This window comes from Astatotilapia calliptera, chromosome 9, assembly GCF_964374335.1.
Source record: "Astatotilapia calliptera chromosome 9, fAstCal68.1, whole genome shotgun sequence".
NCBI lineage: Eukaryota > Metazoa > Chordata > Actinopteri > Cichliformes > Cichlidae > Astatotilapia > Astatotilapia calliptera.
The window spans coordinates 15,421,675-15,436,786 of record NC_137430.1 but is presented as its reverse complement, the minus strand read 5'-3'; the positions used below and the strand labels follow the sequence as shown (position 1 = coordinate 15,436,786).

At 41.1% G+C, this 15,112-nt stretch overlaps 1 protein-coding gene across 3 annotated transcripts in view; it reads left to right on the top strand.

The window, feature by feature from the left end:
* Positions 1-15,078, top strand: part of tpk1 (thiamin pyrophosphokinase 1) — an 89,695-nt gene extending 74,617 nt beyond the window's left edge. For 2 of the 3 annotated variants that reach the window (XM_026179388.2, XM_026179389.2), the window contains exon 9: positions 13,981-15,078. In XM_026179388.2, the coding sequence (XP_026035173.1) occupies positions 13,981-14,126 (146 nt within the window). In that variant the 3' untranslated portion in view covers positions 14,127-15,078. Of the gene's footprint in view, positions 1-10,893; positions 10,986-13,980 lie in introns of all 3 variants that reach the window. The other variant, XM_080306453.1, reaches the window with a different exon arrangement.
* Positions 15,079-15,112: the final 34 nt, after the last annotated feature.

The following is a 15,112-nucleotide window of genomic DNA, read 5'->3' as shown; positions in this document are numbered from 1 at the left end:
TGTCTTTCTTTTTTTTCATAAGCTGATGTCTTTGCTTCTCGACGTTAGTGTTAAAACACGAGGACGTGAACTACCAAAATTTCTGCTTTAAGTCAAATGCATTTGATTAGCAGTTCCTGGCTGCTGCTTATCCTCTTAATTCCAGTGAAAGGAGTGAGGATGTACTTTTTTCCCCCACATACTGGTTCTCCATTTTAGCCTAATTTAGGGTAAACAAATAATGAAAAAGTGTAATATGTGTTGTTCTTCTGAGGTTGTATTTACCTTATTTTAATACCATCTAAGCACCTGATATACCATGACTACGTGTATTGTATACCATAGTATTACATGCAGTGTATATACTGTAAATAGGACTTCATGTGATGTATTTACAGAATATAGCTATCATTTGCTATGATTAAATGCACTGTGACTTGTTAGCTCAGCTGGCCAAAGGACTGATGAGTTTGTGCCATGGTGAGGGATGCGTTGTCCATGCTTCCATCCACTGTTCACAGGAATAGCTGCTCCTCCAAAATTATCAGTCTGATTTTAGTGAAACTTACACTCAATGATCACCTAATGAGACCCAACTTGTGCTCAATGTTTTAACCTCTTATGAATATTTAAAAAAAAAAAGATTTATTGAGATTTAAAAGGGGATTCTGCTCATCTGGATGTAGTGTTTTCAGTGGGAGAAACATTTTGTCACTCATCCAGAAAAGTCATTTGGATGAGTGACAAAACGTTTCTCCCACTGAAAACTCTACATCCAGATGAGCAGAATCCCCTTTTTGGGATTTCCTTACCTGGATGATTGAGCATGCATCAAGATGTTATTGAGATTTATATCCAGTGTACATGTCATTAAAAATCCATGAATGACTTAAAACGTGTAAATATGTTGACTTGTTAAAATAGCTTTGAATGAATTAAATAAGATCAGGTCCTTAATAGTCAAGTCAATTTTCTTCCAGAAACAGGGAGCATCATATTACACTTTCTCCTCCCAGTTCAGTATGAGCTCTGGGAGTAGCAGCAAATCCTGGGAAGGAAAACAATAACTTCTCATACCTTTTTGAAGCACATCGATCCGTAGTCACGATGGAAGCAGACCAAACATGGTTAGATTAGAAATCTTAATCGAGCACATAGCAGGTAATGGTGCTATTTAAAATTTGCATTGATCAGTAATTTGTCTCCCATAAAATAGAAAAGTAAATTTGAGTTTACACAAACCTCACCCCTCAACAAAACCACCCAACACGAGACACATGAACACACGTTCAAGACAGACAGGTGGTGAGTTTGATAAAAAACAAACACATGAACACAGATGGAGTTCAGTGGCAAAGTCTCTCAGAGAGCTGGAGCAATTGAGAAAACTTAATTAAAAGTAAACTTTGGGCAAGATTAGAAAGCTTGCCCTCACTGTTAATGAGAGCATGCTGTTTATGAAATGTACGCCTTCAAAAACACATTGGAATGCAAATGAGACAGTTTTAATAAGGATTTCACTACATGCCCCATATTTTTTGTTGTTACACTGTGAACATGAAGAATAGTATTTTGACCATTTAGACATGCAGAATGAGTTGCATGTAGACTAATTAATATCCGCTGCCATGGATTTGGTTCCGTGTGAGCATAATTAATCATACCTTCAGCACTTTATGGGGACTTTTCAACAATGACTTTTGATTTACATGAGACATTGGTGATGAGGACAGACTTACACAGCCTTCCTGCTGCACAGTTTGCCTGAAGAGAGGAAAACAGACTTCACTAATACTCCATTGATAAAAGCAGCGGGGATTTTTGTTGTGTCGAGGTTTTAAGTGAGGATTTGAAATGCGGTGTCTGGCTCAGACTCGTCAAAAACATTCAGCAACGTTATTAAAAGAAAAAGCAGGAAGGCATTTGGTTCCCTGATAAAATGTGTGAAACAGCAGGAGGGGGATATTTTGATATGAATTCAGAAACAATAAATCTACGGATAGTATGTTGACAGGACTGTCTTTAAAGTTTTGCTTGACTGGCTAAGATGAAGTCATGCAGCTTAAGCCTTTGGCATTTTGTGTAGCCGGAGATATCAGTATTCAGGAAGCATTCTAAATACTGGGAAGGATTGTTTTCAAAGAAGGGCAAAGCAATGTACTTTATCTTGTAGCCGAACGGATAGATATGTCTGACAAACTTGGTTCAGCAAGGTCTAACCCAGTGTCCCTGCCAGAGGCAAACATCTTTACTGTAACATTGTTCCTTTTCCTTTTGTTTCTCAAGATGCAAACATGCACCCTGACCTTCTTCTATTCTTTTATCTTTTTTTTTTTCCCTCTCGTCGCTGTCTGTGTTTTTCTGCTTGTACTCGCCGCGTGCTTTTGTCTCGCTTTCAGGGATTCAGTCTAAAGAAATTCATCTGGTCTCCCTTTATCTTTCCGTGTTTCTTTTTTATTCGTATGCATTTTCAACACATGTTCTCTTTCCTCTCTTACATTGCTACACCTTCCTACATAATGGCGTCTCCTCTGTTTGCCCTTCTACTTCCCCATCCCACTTCAAACTTATTCCCTTCCCTCGCATTTCTTCCCCCTCTCATCCACGCCGGCTCACCCAGCGCTAGACAGAGGAAATGAAAAGTGTATGTATTCTGTAGCAGCAGCACAGTGTGGCAGCAGGAGGGAAAACTGCTGTTTTATGGTTTTATTTATGGATCTGTAGATTTCTGACACTCTGCACATCACACACAGGGGCAGAAATGAAGAGCAGCCTGATCTGAACTGCTGCTAGTACCCCCAGTGGAGCTGCAGACTAGCAAAGGAGGCAGGGGAGTAAAGAGGCTCACTTTTCACATATTTTAGACCAAATATCCATTAGCTACACCCCACTGTGTAGACAAACACACAGGTACGCTCATACGCAATATGGAAATGCTTATGCTCAACTATTCATGGCAGCATATTAATTTACACAAACGCATGGGCCCTATTAATTCATCTGCTCAACTTCCCCATCAGGCAAAACACATAGCCAGTGACTTATCCCCCACAATCACATTCTAATAACAAAATATATAATTTGCTCTGCTTTCCGTGGGTTTTTTTCTGTCGACTGATTGCTTATACATTCTCAGCGGAGATGAGTTTTCTTATCTGAAGGTCAACTGAAGCCATAACAGTGTTTGTCACCTCACACTCTTAAAACCCAGCAACATTTAATAGAAGCGGCTATCATTGCACAGCAGATGGTGCTAAGAGTGCTAGTGCACATATTTGCTCATGTCACGGCCAATAAATAACCTTAAATGTAAGGAGAATTTTCAGGTGGATAGAACGAACGGCAGCGCTGCAATGAAATCAAGGCTTGATGTAATGTGCGGTGCCTAAACCCAATGCAGTCACGTTTTTCATGTCAGTGATTTTTGAAATCCTGTCTTATTGATGGCGTGAGCTTGCTACCACTGGCAAAACTGAAACGACTTGCACTTTTTTAGTTTTCTGATTATTTTTTTTCCCCGCTCTTTCATGCAGAGTGATCATTGCTCACACTCCAAAGGATTTGAATCAACTGTACAAACAAAACTGAGAAGCTCTTGTGTAGTTTTGCATCTGAATGGTTTTCTTCCAGTAAACCTGAAAAGTTGTTCTCTCCGAGAAAATAAAATAGAGAAAATACAAATCCGGATTTTCTTGTATTCTGTTTGAGTAAGATACAGCTTTCTTCTTCTCTTTGCCTCAACGATCTCCAGACTTTAGTTACTGTGCAAAAATATTTAGCCTCTTGCAATTTTTACCCCTCAGCCATAAAAGTCTGATGGGGTGTTGCAGGCTGGCAGGCTGGACACCCAATTTGAACTTGATAACTCTAGAATGAGGCAGTGTAGAATTTTGAAATTCATGCTATAGGTTGTATCTACTGAAAATCTCAAACAAGTTTGAGTCTCAGTGACCTCAAAATCAAGGTCAAGGTCAGAGGTCAAATTTTCTGAAAATCTTGGTAAATGCAATAACTGAAGAAGGAAGTCACCTAGGACTTTCAGATTCTTATCATCTGCTAAAAATCTCAGATGAGTTCCAGTGACCTTGACCTCAAGACGCATCAATCCAAATGTAAATCCAATCCATCCGTCAATTGTGTACCTCCATTATGAGGTCTGGAGAGGAGGTACAACTTTGTCTACAGCTATTTCTAAAACATAGTGGGGGCTCTGTCATGGTTTTTCAGCTCAATTTCATCCAGTGGTGTTGGAGATCTAATCCAAATTGCTGGGGTCACAAACCCAAAAAAGTACCCTCAGATTTTTTTAATCAACAGCTTCATTTTTCAGCACGGCAATGATCCTAAACACACTACCAATGAAATAAAAGTATAGATGGATAGAAAAAAATTCCGGGGAACATTATCATGTCATGGATTTGCTTCCATAGAGCCTGAACCTCAACATCTTGACAGATCAGAACAAAAGGCAGCTAACATCCAAAGAAGAGCTTTGAATTTCCTTTAAGAAGCCTTGAGACTTGAGGACTAATTAAAGAAACTACAAGAAAGCTTCAATAATACGGTTCAGCCTGTGTTGAAGAATAAAGGTGGTCATAGCAGATATTTTCTAAAAAGCTTATATTAATGTATCTATCTCTTTGGTTTCACCTTAAACAGGTAAAGCATCTTCACAGTCAAATGCAATGACATATTGTATGATGCTGTTCTCAGTGTGGTGAGTGAGCTGCAGCATTGTGTGAAACGCGGTCATACATTGACCTCATTTTAGTAATTTGGACAGCTCAGTATCGGGTAAACATAATTTATACAAAATGACTTTCTCTCGCGCCGTGAAGCGCGAGGAAATTTGATAGCACACTGTTCTGAGGGAGTGGAGGATCTGCCCCCCCGAGAGAATGAGTTTAATTTGCCTCGCGCTGACGTTTCATGTTAAAAAGGGGACACCCGTGCATCGCTAAATGCATTTATACGTAATGGGCGGGAAAAAACAACCAGTTTCTGTTTGTGTCGAGCTCGGCGTTACTCTGCACATGTGTGCTGCGTTCCATTTTTTCTGCCAGTGACAAATCCTGCTCTTTATCATGAGCGATTAGAAAAATGATCATGAATAAACACAATCATTAATGATGAGACTCACCCTGACACTGATCAGCATCTCCGTTGTTCAAAATGATGATGAAGTGTTTTCTTTCCTGCTCACAATGACTGAAAATTAAAAATGATTTCTAACAAGTGCTGCACCTGCAGTAAAAAGACTCAAATTTGAGTATAATCTTCTAGTTTTTATATAAATTGCAGCTTTAGATAGAGGGCGATAACCTTGACCACTGCGCTGTCTGTGGTTAGTTTGCATCAAACGTAATTCGTTTCCATATTTTAGCGTTTCTAAGCCTGTTTTATAGAAAAGACTACAGAGATGAAAAAAATATAAACCAGTAACAGTCTCTCCTCTCACACCCTCTATCGCTCTCAAAAATGGCCCCCAAACACAAAAATGGCCCCAGAAACGTCTGGGAATCTCTCCTCTCCTCTCGCCCAGCCTCTCTCTAAGGCAATTTGTTGTGTAAATACGGTCTACTTACAGCTGACGGGTCCTTTCAGCTGTGGCGCTGGAAATGCAATTACAGGCAGCAAACATCTCCATTGTTATCACTGGAGGATGCAACGCTCATTTCGGTCCCCTCTGCAAAGGGGGCCGTTATTGATCGGTATCAGCTTTGAGGAGGGGATTACTAATGAAGCCATCTGAAAGCTTTTTGTGCTCAGTAAAGTTTGCACGCGCATAAGAGTATCTGTAAGTGTGTGTATGTGTGTAGGTCTGTGAATGGATGTGTGTAGGAGACACAAAAAATAGATAATGTGTGTCAGTAGATGTAGGTGCCACTCTGACATCCTGTTGGTAATGACTCCTAATTCTTCCTCATGTGGTGCTCTGGTGCCTCTGGTGGTACTTTTCTTAATTACTTCCACGATTATTTCCCCCAGAAAAACACTTCACATTGACTGTAGTCCAATGGCAGTGCGCTGAGGTAGAAATATTGTGATAATTGCATATTTGTAAAGCTTTGCAAGCCTGTTTTTGAGCAGTGCCTCATGCCATTTTTATTTATCAAAGTGTTGGCATATTTCATAGATGTAGTGCACATTTTTTTGCAGCCTTACGCCAAAGTTTTAGAGAAAGCCATAGAGCCCCTAAAAATTGCCTTTTTTTTACATTATGTAATAAACAAATTCAAATTTCAAATATTTTATAAAAACTGTTCCCTCTTTGGGAGTAACCCCCATATTCATTTACTGTCACATCACTGTTAATGCCTTTTATGCTCAGTGAAGTTCACATGAGCATAAGTGTGTCTGTAAGTAAGTGTGTGTGTGGGTGTAGGTCTGTAAATGGATGTGTGTTGGAGAGGAAAAACAGAGATAATGTGTGTCAGTAGATGCAGGTGCCACTCTGACATCCTGTTTGGTAATGACTCCTAATTCTTGTGGTGCTCTGCTGCCTCTAGTGGTACTTTTAAGAACAGCTTCCACTTTTATTTACAACAGAAAAAGGCTTCACAGTGACTTTAGTTTAATGGCAGTATGCAGAGGTAGATGTTTTATGATCATTGCATTTGGATGATGATTGATAATTATGATAATTGGTCTTGGAACCCTGTTGGGTTAAGGCCATTACGATTTATCAAAGTTCAAATCAAACCAAATCACTTTTATTGTCACATCACATTACCGGTACACTGGTATAAATCTTGTTTCATTGATTTAGTGCACACTTTTTGTAACCCTGCTCCAAAATTTACTCAAAGCCTCTAACATTTAGATGTAAACACTCCATATTCTTGTACATGTAATAAATAAATAAATGTTATAAAAGCAAACAAGATAGTTAGAGAAATCTGAAATGTAAAGTAAGAGAACTGTTCCTCCCGTGGCAGTAACCCCCCTCATGTGCATTAATAAGAATGTGAGAAAAGTATTTTTAAAGCCTTTTGATTTCACATTTTTAAGAGAGTCCAGAACTCATAATCCGACAGTATCTGCCTTGACTTCACCCTCTTTTCCCAGTTGCTAAGAACATGGTGGAAACACATTATCCTACAGAGAGTAACCTTAAAGCCGGCACTTAAACGCAGTCAGACATTGTTCTCGTACACCCAGGGTATAGCGAGCCTGACTCTGTGCTCGCTCAATTATTAAGTAACGCAACTTCACATACAACTCATTTCCCCACCACCCTTATTCTGAGTCAAGCTGCTCTAATACCATGCTTGTTTGGCAGTCTTTGAAGCAGAATAGGATTTTTCTTTGTCCCTGTTTGATGTGCGTGCAGGCGCCTGTGGACAAATGATTTGCTTCATTCTCTGCTGGCTTTGTTCTTTTGTGTTCATTTTTTTTTTACCCTTGTGTGATGTGATTGCACCAAAACCATTTTTGCATATTTATAAAATTCTTAATATCTAATGCTATTCACATTTTGCATCTTCACATGTGTGCCAAGGCAACGCAAGGTGGTGCTTTGAGGTTACTACTGTGCAATAGTAGTATGACTAATGTGCGTGCGTGCGTGCGTGCGTGTGTGCGTGTGTGTGTGTGTGTGTGTGTGTGTATACATATAAAATATAAAGCTACTTCACATTTATAAGATTCCAAGTATGCGTGTCTAAGTGTCGACCATTAAAGACGTATCGAAATGCAAAAAGCCTCAAAAAAAGAGAAAAAGAAAAAGCCCAGATTATATAAGATATTTTTGCACTAATGATGCATAGTAGTTGTCCTGGCACCCAATTTACTGAGGCTGGAGGAAAAATGTCCCTTAAAATATTCAGAGACTTGCAGCCTAATGATTAATTTAGACTTTTGCTAAAGTTATGCTTTTGAAATATGATTCGTTTATTAAAACTAACTATATTCTGTTTATGTAAGAAACACGACACGCACATATTTTTTTAAAAAGTTAATGACGTACGATGTTTTTGTTCTTTGCTTTGCATGACTGCACACTTGATTTCATACATTATTAATTAACTATATTCTGTTAAGATTTTACATATAAAGATGTAGTACTCGGCTCTACCCACCTGTGTACAAAACAGCTTTTTGCTGTTGTGAGCTCTGGGGGGAAGCATGTGCTCTTTGAACACTTTATTAGGAGCACCATGCTACATACTGAGCAGGACCTCCCTTTGCTGCGCAGCTTCTACAAAATGTTAACATGATTGCATCAGTTAATGTCTGCAGAATGTTTTATTTCTTATTTTGTTTTGTAGCTGCACTTTAATCGTGCAAATCGTCCACTCTTCCGCCTTCCAGATGTTTGATGTTGGATCCAGATGTTAGCCTCTGTGGCCATTTGCTTTAGGATACGGAGCATTATCATCCTGAAAGTAGCCATTAGACAATAGGTTGTAAATTGTGGGTGTAAAGGGATAGACTGCACTTAGCCAGCTGCAGTGGGGTGGAATTTAATCCTTGATTGACTGGTGTTGCCATGAAAACATTCCCACACCATTACAGCTCCACCACCAGCCTGGACTGTTGACACAGGGCACTTTGGTGCTGATGTGAATTTCTGACCCTACCATCTGCGTCACTCTGCAGGCTGTGTTTTTCTGTTCTTCGGTTTCTTTTGAGCTTGTGCCAGCTGCCGCTCCATATTTCTATTTATGTGCTGTTGCAGCTCACCCGCTTCGAGGTTGGATGTTTGTGAACTCTGAGATCCTTTTTGTGCTCACAATAGTCATAAAGATTTGTTATCCGAGTTACCTCAGCCCTTCTGTCAGCTCCAGCCAGTCTGACCATTCTCCTTTGACCTCTCATCAACAAGACATTTTCTTCAGCAAAACTATTGCTCACTGGATGTTACTTTTTTTTGTCGTGGTTTCATACTTTTCACACAATTCTAAGCAAAGACTGCTGTACTTGGAAATCCAAGGAGAGGAACAGTACTCCAGTACATCTGGTATCAACAATATCATTATCATCAAAGTCATCGATGTTCAGTTTGTCCCTCTTTCTGATGTTTCCTGTGAACATTAACTGAGATTCCCTATGCACATCACTGCTGCCACACGATTGTTTAACTGGATAATTGATAAATTGATGACTGGTTGAATGCACAGGTGCCTGCAGCCCCCAGTAATTGTAATATTGGCCTCCTTTAAATTCAAATGTGGTAGAAAATCTTAAATAACATATTTTGGCTACTTAAACTTATCAATGTGGTTTGCCCCTCCCTTCCTTCCCTCCCCATCTCCAGCTGCCTCCCTCTTCCTGCTCCACCACAACCACCCACACATGCAGGACCTTGGAGTAGGGGTATGTCACCAGGGTGCAGAGGAGGCTACCCCCCCCCCCCCCCCCCCCCCCTCTGTCCCCTTCTGGCTGCCTGTGCCTCAATTTTATCCCACAACTTAGACATTCACATTACTCACACTCTCATTACACATACATATAGGATCTTGGGGGTGGGCACGATACACGGAGTCCAAAGTACCATCAGGGTGTACACCCCACCCCTGGCATCGTTGCCCACCTCTCAATTTTGAATACACGTAGACATTGAGGGCTAGCAGGAGGGACCATGCGCTTACCTGCTGCTCTCTGGCAGGTAGCTCCATGCCCTCCTGGGTTTTAAATGCACCTTAGAACACACATGCATCAACACTACAATGAGCGGGTGGAGGGAGGTTTGGAGTCTTCTCTCACCCCCATTCTCTGCGGCCTGCTGGAGCGGGGGGGCTAGGAGGAGGAGTTGGCCGTCCGACTGCAGTCTGGAGTGTGGGGCCTCCTTGCTGCTGCGGAGTCGGGGCGGTCTGCCTCCCCCCACCGCAGGGAAAAGGGTAACACCACCTGGGTCTGGGTGCAGTTCCCCCCTCCAGGGGCAAGGGTACCTAGACCCGGTTTGTAGAGTACGCTTGGGGAGTGTGATCGTGTGTACAACGTCTCTTTATGTCTGTCCCCACGTTGGTTGAGTGTGGAGTGAGTGCATGAGAGCATGAGGGTGGGAATGGATGTTTGTATCTGTGTGTGCCTGTATGTCTGTGTCTATATGTCAGGTTGGGTGTCAGGCGCCACCTCTCTGGGGACATCTCAGGCCCTCCAAGGTTTGGAGGCCTATCTCCCCCTACCACCACTTCCCCTGCCAGTGGCGGACTCCCTCAGACATCGGTGCGTTGGTGGTTCTTTGTGTCCGGGGATGGGCGTCCAGGTACACACCGGCTCACTCCTTGGCGGCCGCTTATCGGGGCCTGGAGCCTGGGGCTCGCTCGGGCCACTTCGGAGGTGGGGTGCCCCCGGCCTCTCGGCCTGGGGCTCGGTCACTCAGGCACGGCTGGCTGCCGGGCGCGTCACTGCAACTCCCCCTGGCTTCTGCTCCGTGGCTGCTGAGTGAGCCCTCATCTGGGACTCTCCTCAGCTCTTTCTGGGACAGTGGCGCGGCTGCCCCTCTGTTGGTCTTCCTTGGTCTCTTGTGTTCTGGGGGCCTCTGGATGTCTGGAGTTTTGATCTCCTCTATACCTGCTTCATGCCCTGGAGGACGGGGCTGTGGCCCCCCCACACCCTCTAGCAGATCATTACATGAAGGAACCTTTTAAAAAAACAAGCGCGTCCATGCTCACAGGTGTACACACGGGTGATCACACCCACAAACTACACCCTTTTTGGCTCCTACCTCAAAGCACACTGTGTTCTGTTGATCTTATGTGCTGCACAATAATGTTTAATATTTAGTATTTACTGTCATATTCCCATATATCATTGTAATGTTGTTTATTCTATTACTCTTGTTCTCTTCTGCTTGTTTTCTTTTTTCTTTCTCAGCAGGTGACCCAGGTGATTGATATATGCATTTTTTTTCTCTGCCCGTTCTGTTGGTTTTTGTCTTTTGCCCTTCTCCCCCGTCCCTCTTCTCAGCTGTTTCTCTTTCCCTCTTTCTTTCTCCCCTTCTTTCCTCCAGTCAAGTCTGTCCCGTATTCAGCAAGTGAAAATAAAATAAACAATAAAAGGTGAATCAAATGGGATGGCTGGGATGGTCAATTTGGTAAAGTAAATCCGTTGGGCATCTTTCTTTGCCTTTAGACAACAATTCTGAGGGCAAAAGAGCCAAACGGGACAGGCCAAAAAAAAAAAAATCAATGTGGTTTGCAAGGTGCTGTTTAGCTCTTTCACTTAAGTATATCATGTTTGCATGTTTTCTTGTCAGCGAGACTTTGGAGGTTGCTGCTTTTTGAAGTTAAGGCAGTTTTGCTTCCACAAAATTCTAAAATTGATATTTTAATAGAGCAGAAATAATTTCCCAAGGAAAAAAGAAAGACCTGCTTGCAGTGTGATTTATAGTACTAATGAGAACTCATCCTCCAACTTACTCTTAAACACTGATCATAGCACACTTGACACCAAGCAGGCAAAGCAGAGAATTAAATAAAGATGGATTTAAGAAACCAAAAACAAATGGAAATTTAAAAAAAAAGAGAGGCTGCTGTGTCTTGCTTTGTGAAAGTGTTCAGACATGAACGGGTCAAAGCTTTCCAAAAGGAAAAAAAAACCTTCCTCCATTCAGATCTTAAAACCACATTAACTGTTTTTCCTTCATTAACACAACTGAAGTAAATTTTTGCAAATTTACTAAACTGAAGGTTCAGAAATTTCTTAAGTAGTTAATTTGCTGCAGATGTTAAGGACACAGTACCAGCTAAAAGTAAGGAAATAACAAAAAGCCCCAGGTGTAAATCTCCTACCGTGAGCGTAGCCTTTTCATATTAGACACGACTGAATAGCTCCATTCCCTCAGTGTTTGTCAGCTCAGCTTGTTCAGAGCTAATGCAGCGTAAATAAATGTAACGCTTAATGGAAAAAGTGACGTGCAAATTCACATTTTTTGCCATTCGGGGCTATTGAAGCATGATCAGTGATTTGTTATTTTGCCTAGATTAATATTCACAGTACTGTGCAAAAGTCTTGAGCCACCCCTCACATTTTCCTTCCAGTGAGACAGACTGTTGTTATTTATTCATTTATTGTGAAAGCGGTCTGGATCCAGTAGTTATCCAGGCTTTCTTGGGGTCTTTCAAATGGTTTTTTGTTTTGTTTTTTGACATGGGCTACTTTTTCTCTCATTTTCAGTCCAGTCCTTTTACCTGACCATTTTCGAAGGAGTGCTTCTCATTTAAACCTAAGAAAAGCACCTAACTCTATTTAATAACCAGTTTTATGTTTACATGTAACAGACGAGTGAGCAAAGAATCAATTTTATCTTTAGACATTTTATTACTAGCCTGCTTAAACACACAATTTGTTTGGATTTCTGTAGCTGAATCTGTGAAAAAAATACCAAAGATGACAGTTTGATAAGCATAAAATAATTTTTTTTGCACTAGCCAGGTGATTCACAAAGAGCCCTTAGCAGAAAACCTTTATATATCTCATGGTGGTGTGCAGTACATTCTTTAAAAAAAAAGAGGTAAAAATCTGGACAAGCGGAGGACAAAAGAAGAATTGGCAAGACTAAAAAACTATGTACAGCAGATGATCAGTGTCTGACAGCCATGTCCTTAAGAGACAGGAAATTATCCAGCAAAGATCTGACACAGGACCTGAAAGACCCATCAGGACCTTCTACTGTTTGTCAAAAACATCATTAGACATGGTCTCAGGGGAAGGGTGGCTGTCAAGAAGCCATTCTTAATGAATTGAAACACAGAGAGAAGGCTGAGGTATGCCAAATTACACAAGAATTGGACTGAAAATCATGGCATGATGATTTGTTTGGCTCAAATCATTGGCAGCATGTGGAGGAGGTCACGAGAGAGGTGAACAGTGAGTGTTTACGGCCATCAGTAAAACACAGAGGCAGCATTGTCATGGTTTGGTGCTGCATTTCATACAGTGGTGTTGGAGATCTTGTTAAAACTGATGGAGTTAACACACCATTCAGTACCATTTGAAAAGTATCTGCTTCATTTTTCAGCATAATAATGTTGAAAAAATGACAATCCCGAACCAACCTGGAGAGAAAACCACAGTGGACCGCTATCACTGATTAAATGGCCTCCTCAGAGCCCAGGCCGCAAAATGTTTAAAGCACTGTGGGATCATCTCCACAGAAAAATAAACAAAAGTCAGCAGACATCCAAGGAAGAGCTTCCAATGCCATTTAAGAAGTACGTAAACAAAGCAAGAAAGGTGGTCCTAGCAGATGGTGACTTTGAAGCTTGTCAGTTTTTGCCTTATGTATTGTATTTCCATCTATGTTTGTCATGTTTCAGTGAATTACTGTATGTATTATTTTAAAGCAAAATATAAAGATGTAAAAAGCGGTATTATGTTCTTAACAATGTGATTGGTTTTGCACCAGTCCTCTTCATACCCTGCTGTGTTCTTAAGATCAGGTCTAAAGCTTAGTGGGAGTCAGTGTAAGGAGGCTAAAATGAATTTAGTTCTCTACAGCAAAAGGCTAAATAAGTTCCCAATAAAGGACCAGCAGATGGCAAAATTTGTCTTACAGTGGGTTGCATGGATACTGAGTTTCCTAATTTGACCACTTGAGGACACTGTTGGACAGCTGCTTTAGTCAAATCATTTGTCGTTTTTGGGAAAGTACTGAAGGCTTGTTGTGTATAAAATCACAAAACAAAAGAAAATGTGGTATGTGACTTGTATACCCTAGTGGTTACCTTCCCTGCTACTGGCAATTAAAATGAGGACATAACTGTAATGACTGTGATTACTGCAGTAATCACAAAGTAGGAATATTCAAGACCCTTTGTGGATTTGGCTGTAAAACCACGTGTGGCCTCACACAGCTTTACACAATCCAAAGTCATGCGGACCACCCTGCCTCACAATTGTTATCCAAGACCATGTTGATCCAGACCACTTCTCAAAAAGAAAAAGACTCTGGCATGCAGCAATATAATGAACAGCCAAAGAGCATTAAGTGTGGTGTCACTTGGTCTGCCATTAGTATTGTGTGTAATTGTTATTTCTGTCTCCTCTGTCCAGATAATGACGTCCTGCAGTTTGGCAAGCTAGTAAGCACCTCCAACACTTATGAGCCCACTGACCCCGGAAAGCCCAGGAAGGCCGTAACCGTGACCACAGACCAGCCTCTTCTTTGGAGCATGGGCATCGGTAAAAACGGGGAATGACAAAGAAGAGAAATCTTTCTTAATGGAAGTGAAAAATGTGGAATTGTGACCTAGTTTCTCCAGATCAGCTACGGGAAAAAAAAAATCTCAGGTTTTACACATTTGAACAGGCTTTTTAATTTTTGTTCGCTCAGATATAAATGAAAAATCTAATGCTGAAAAGCTAATTTCTTTGCTGTAACCATGGTGACCACTGTCTTTTGAATAACATACTCAAACCACAATAGTCGTGAATGCCAAATTATTACTACTCTGATGGTAACGTGAAGTGGCACTATACAGTTAAACTCTATTCCTACCTTGAGCTTCTACACTGCAGTGTTAAATTCAAAATGAACAATTCTGTTTTAATATCTGCACATTATTGCCTACGTGTGTCCAGATATCCTTTGCATAGCAGCATCCTGCGTGTGCCTTTGAGGTCAAGACGATGGGCCTGCCTTCTGTGGCTGTTAGCAATCTCTATGGATTAAATCAAATTGAGAACGCCTAATTAAAAGTGCCTTTTGATTGCAGATTTACAAAAGGTAAAAACCAAGCTACTGCAAAAAGGTGCTGTGTTGATAGAGTAGACGGGACATATCAGATTTCCAATTATTTTTATTTACACAGTGACATATAAATGTTGAGCACAGAATGTAAAAATGCCATCCCGACAATCCCCCCTCCCCCCCAATCACACCAGCTGTTAACACTGCACCACCATCTCCTGTCCCCACGAGATGAAGTCTGAGTGATCAGGACCTAACCGCCACTAGAAGGAAAAACAGAGAAGGGGATGTTAAGTTGGAGAACACAAATGCACCTTATTTTTCACATATTCTCACTTTTTAATAACAGCCTAAGCAGTATTATTATGCTGTCTTCTACTGTACACAAACAACTGCCAACAGTACTGGTGTGACTTTTTAAATCCTGTGTTTTGTGTAATAAAAATGATTAATCACTGGAAGAGTTTGTGTCATTTTATCATCCATTTCATGAAA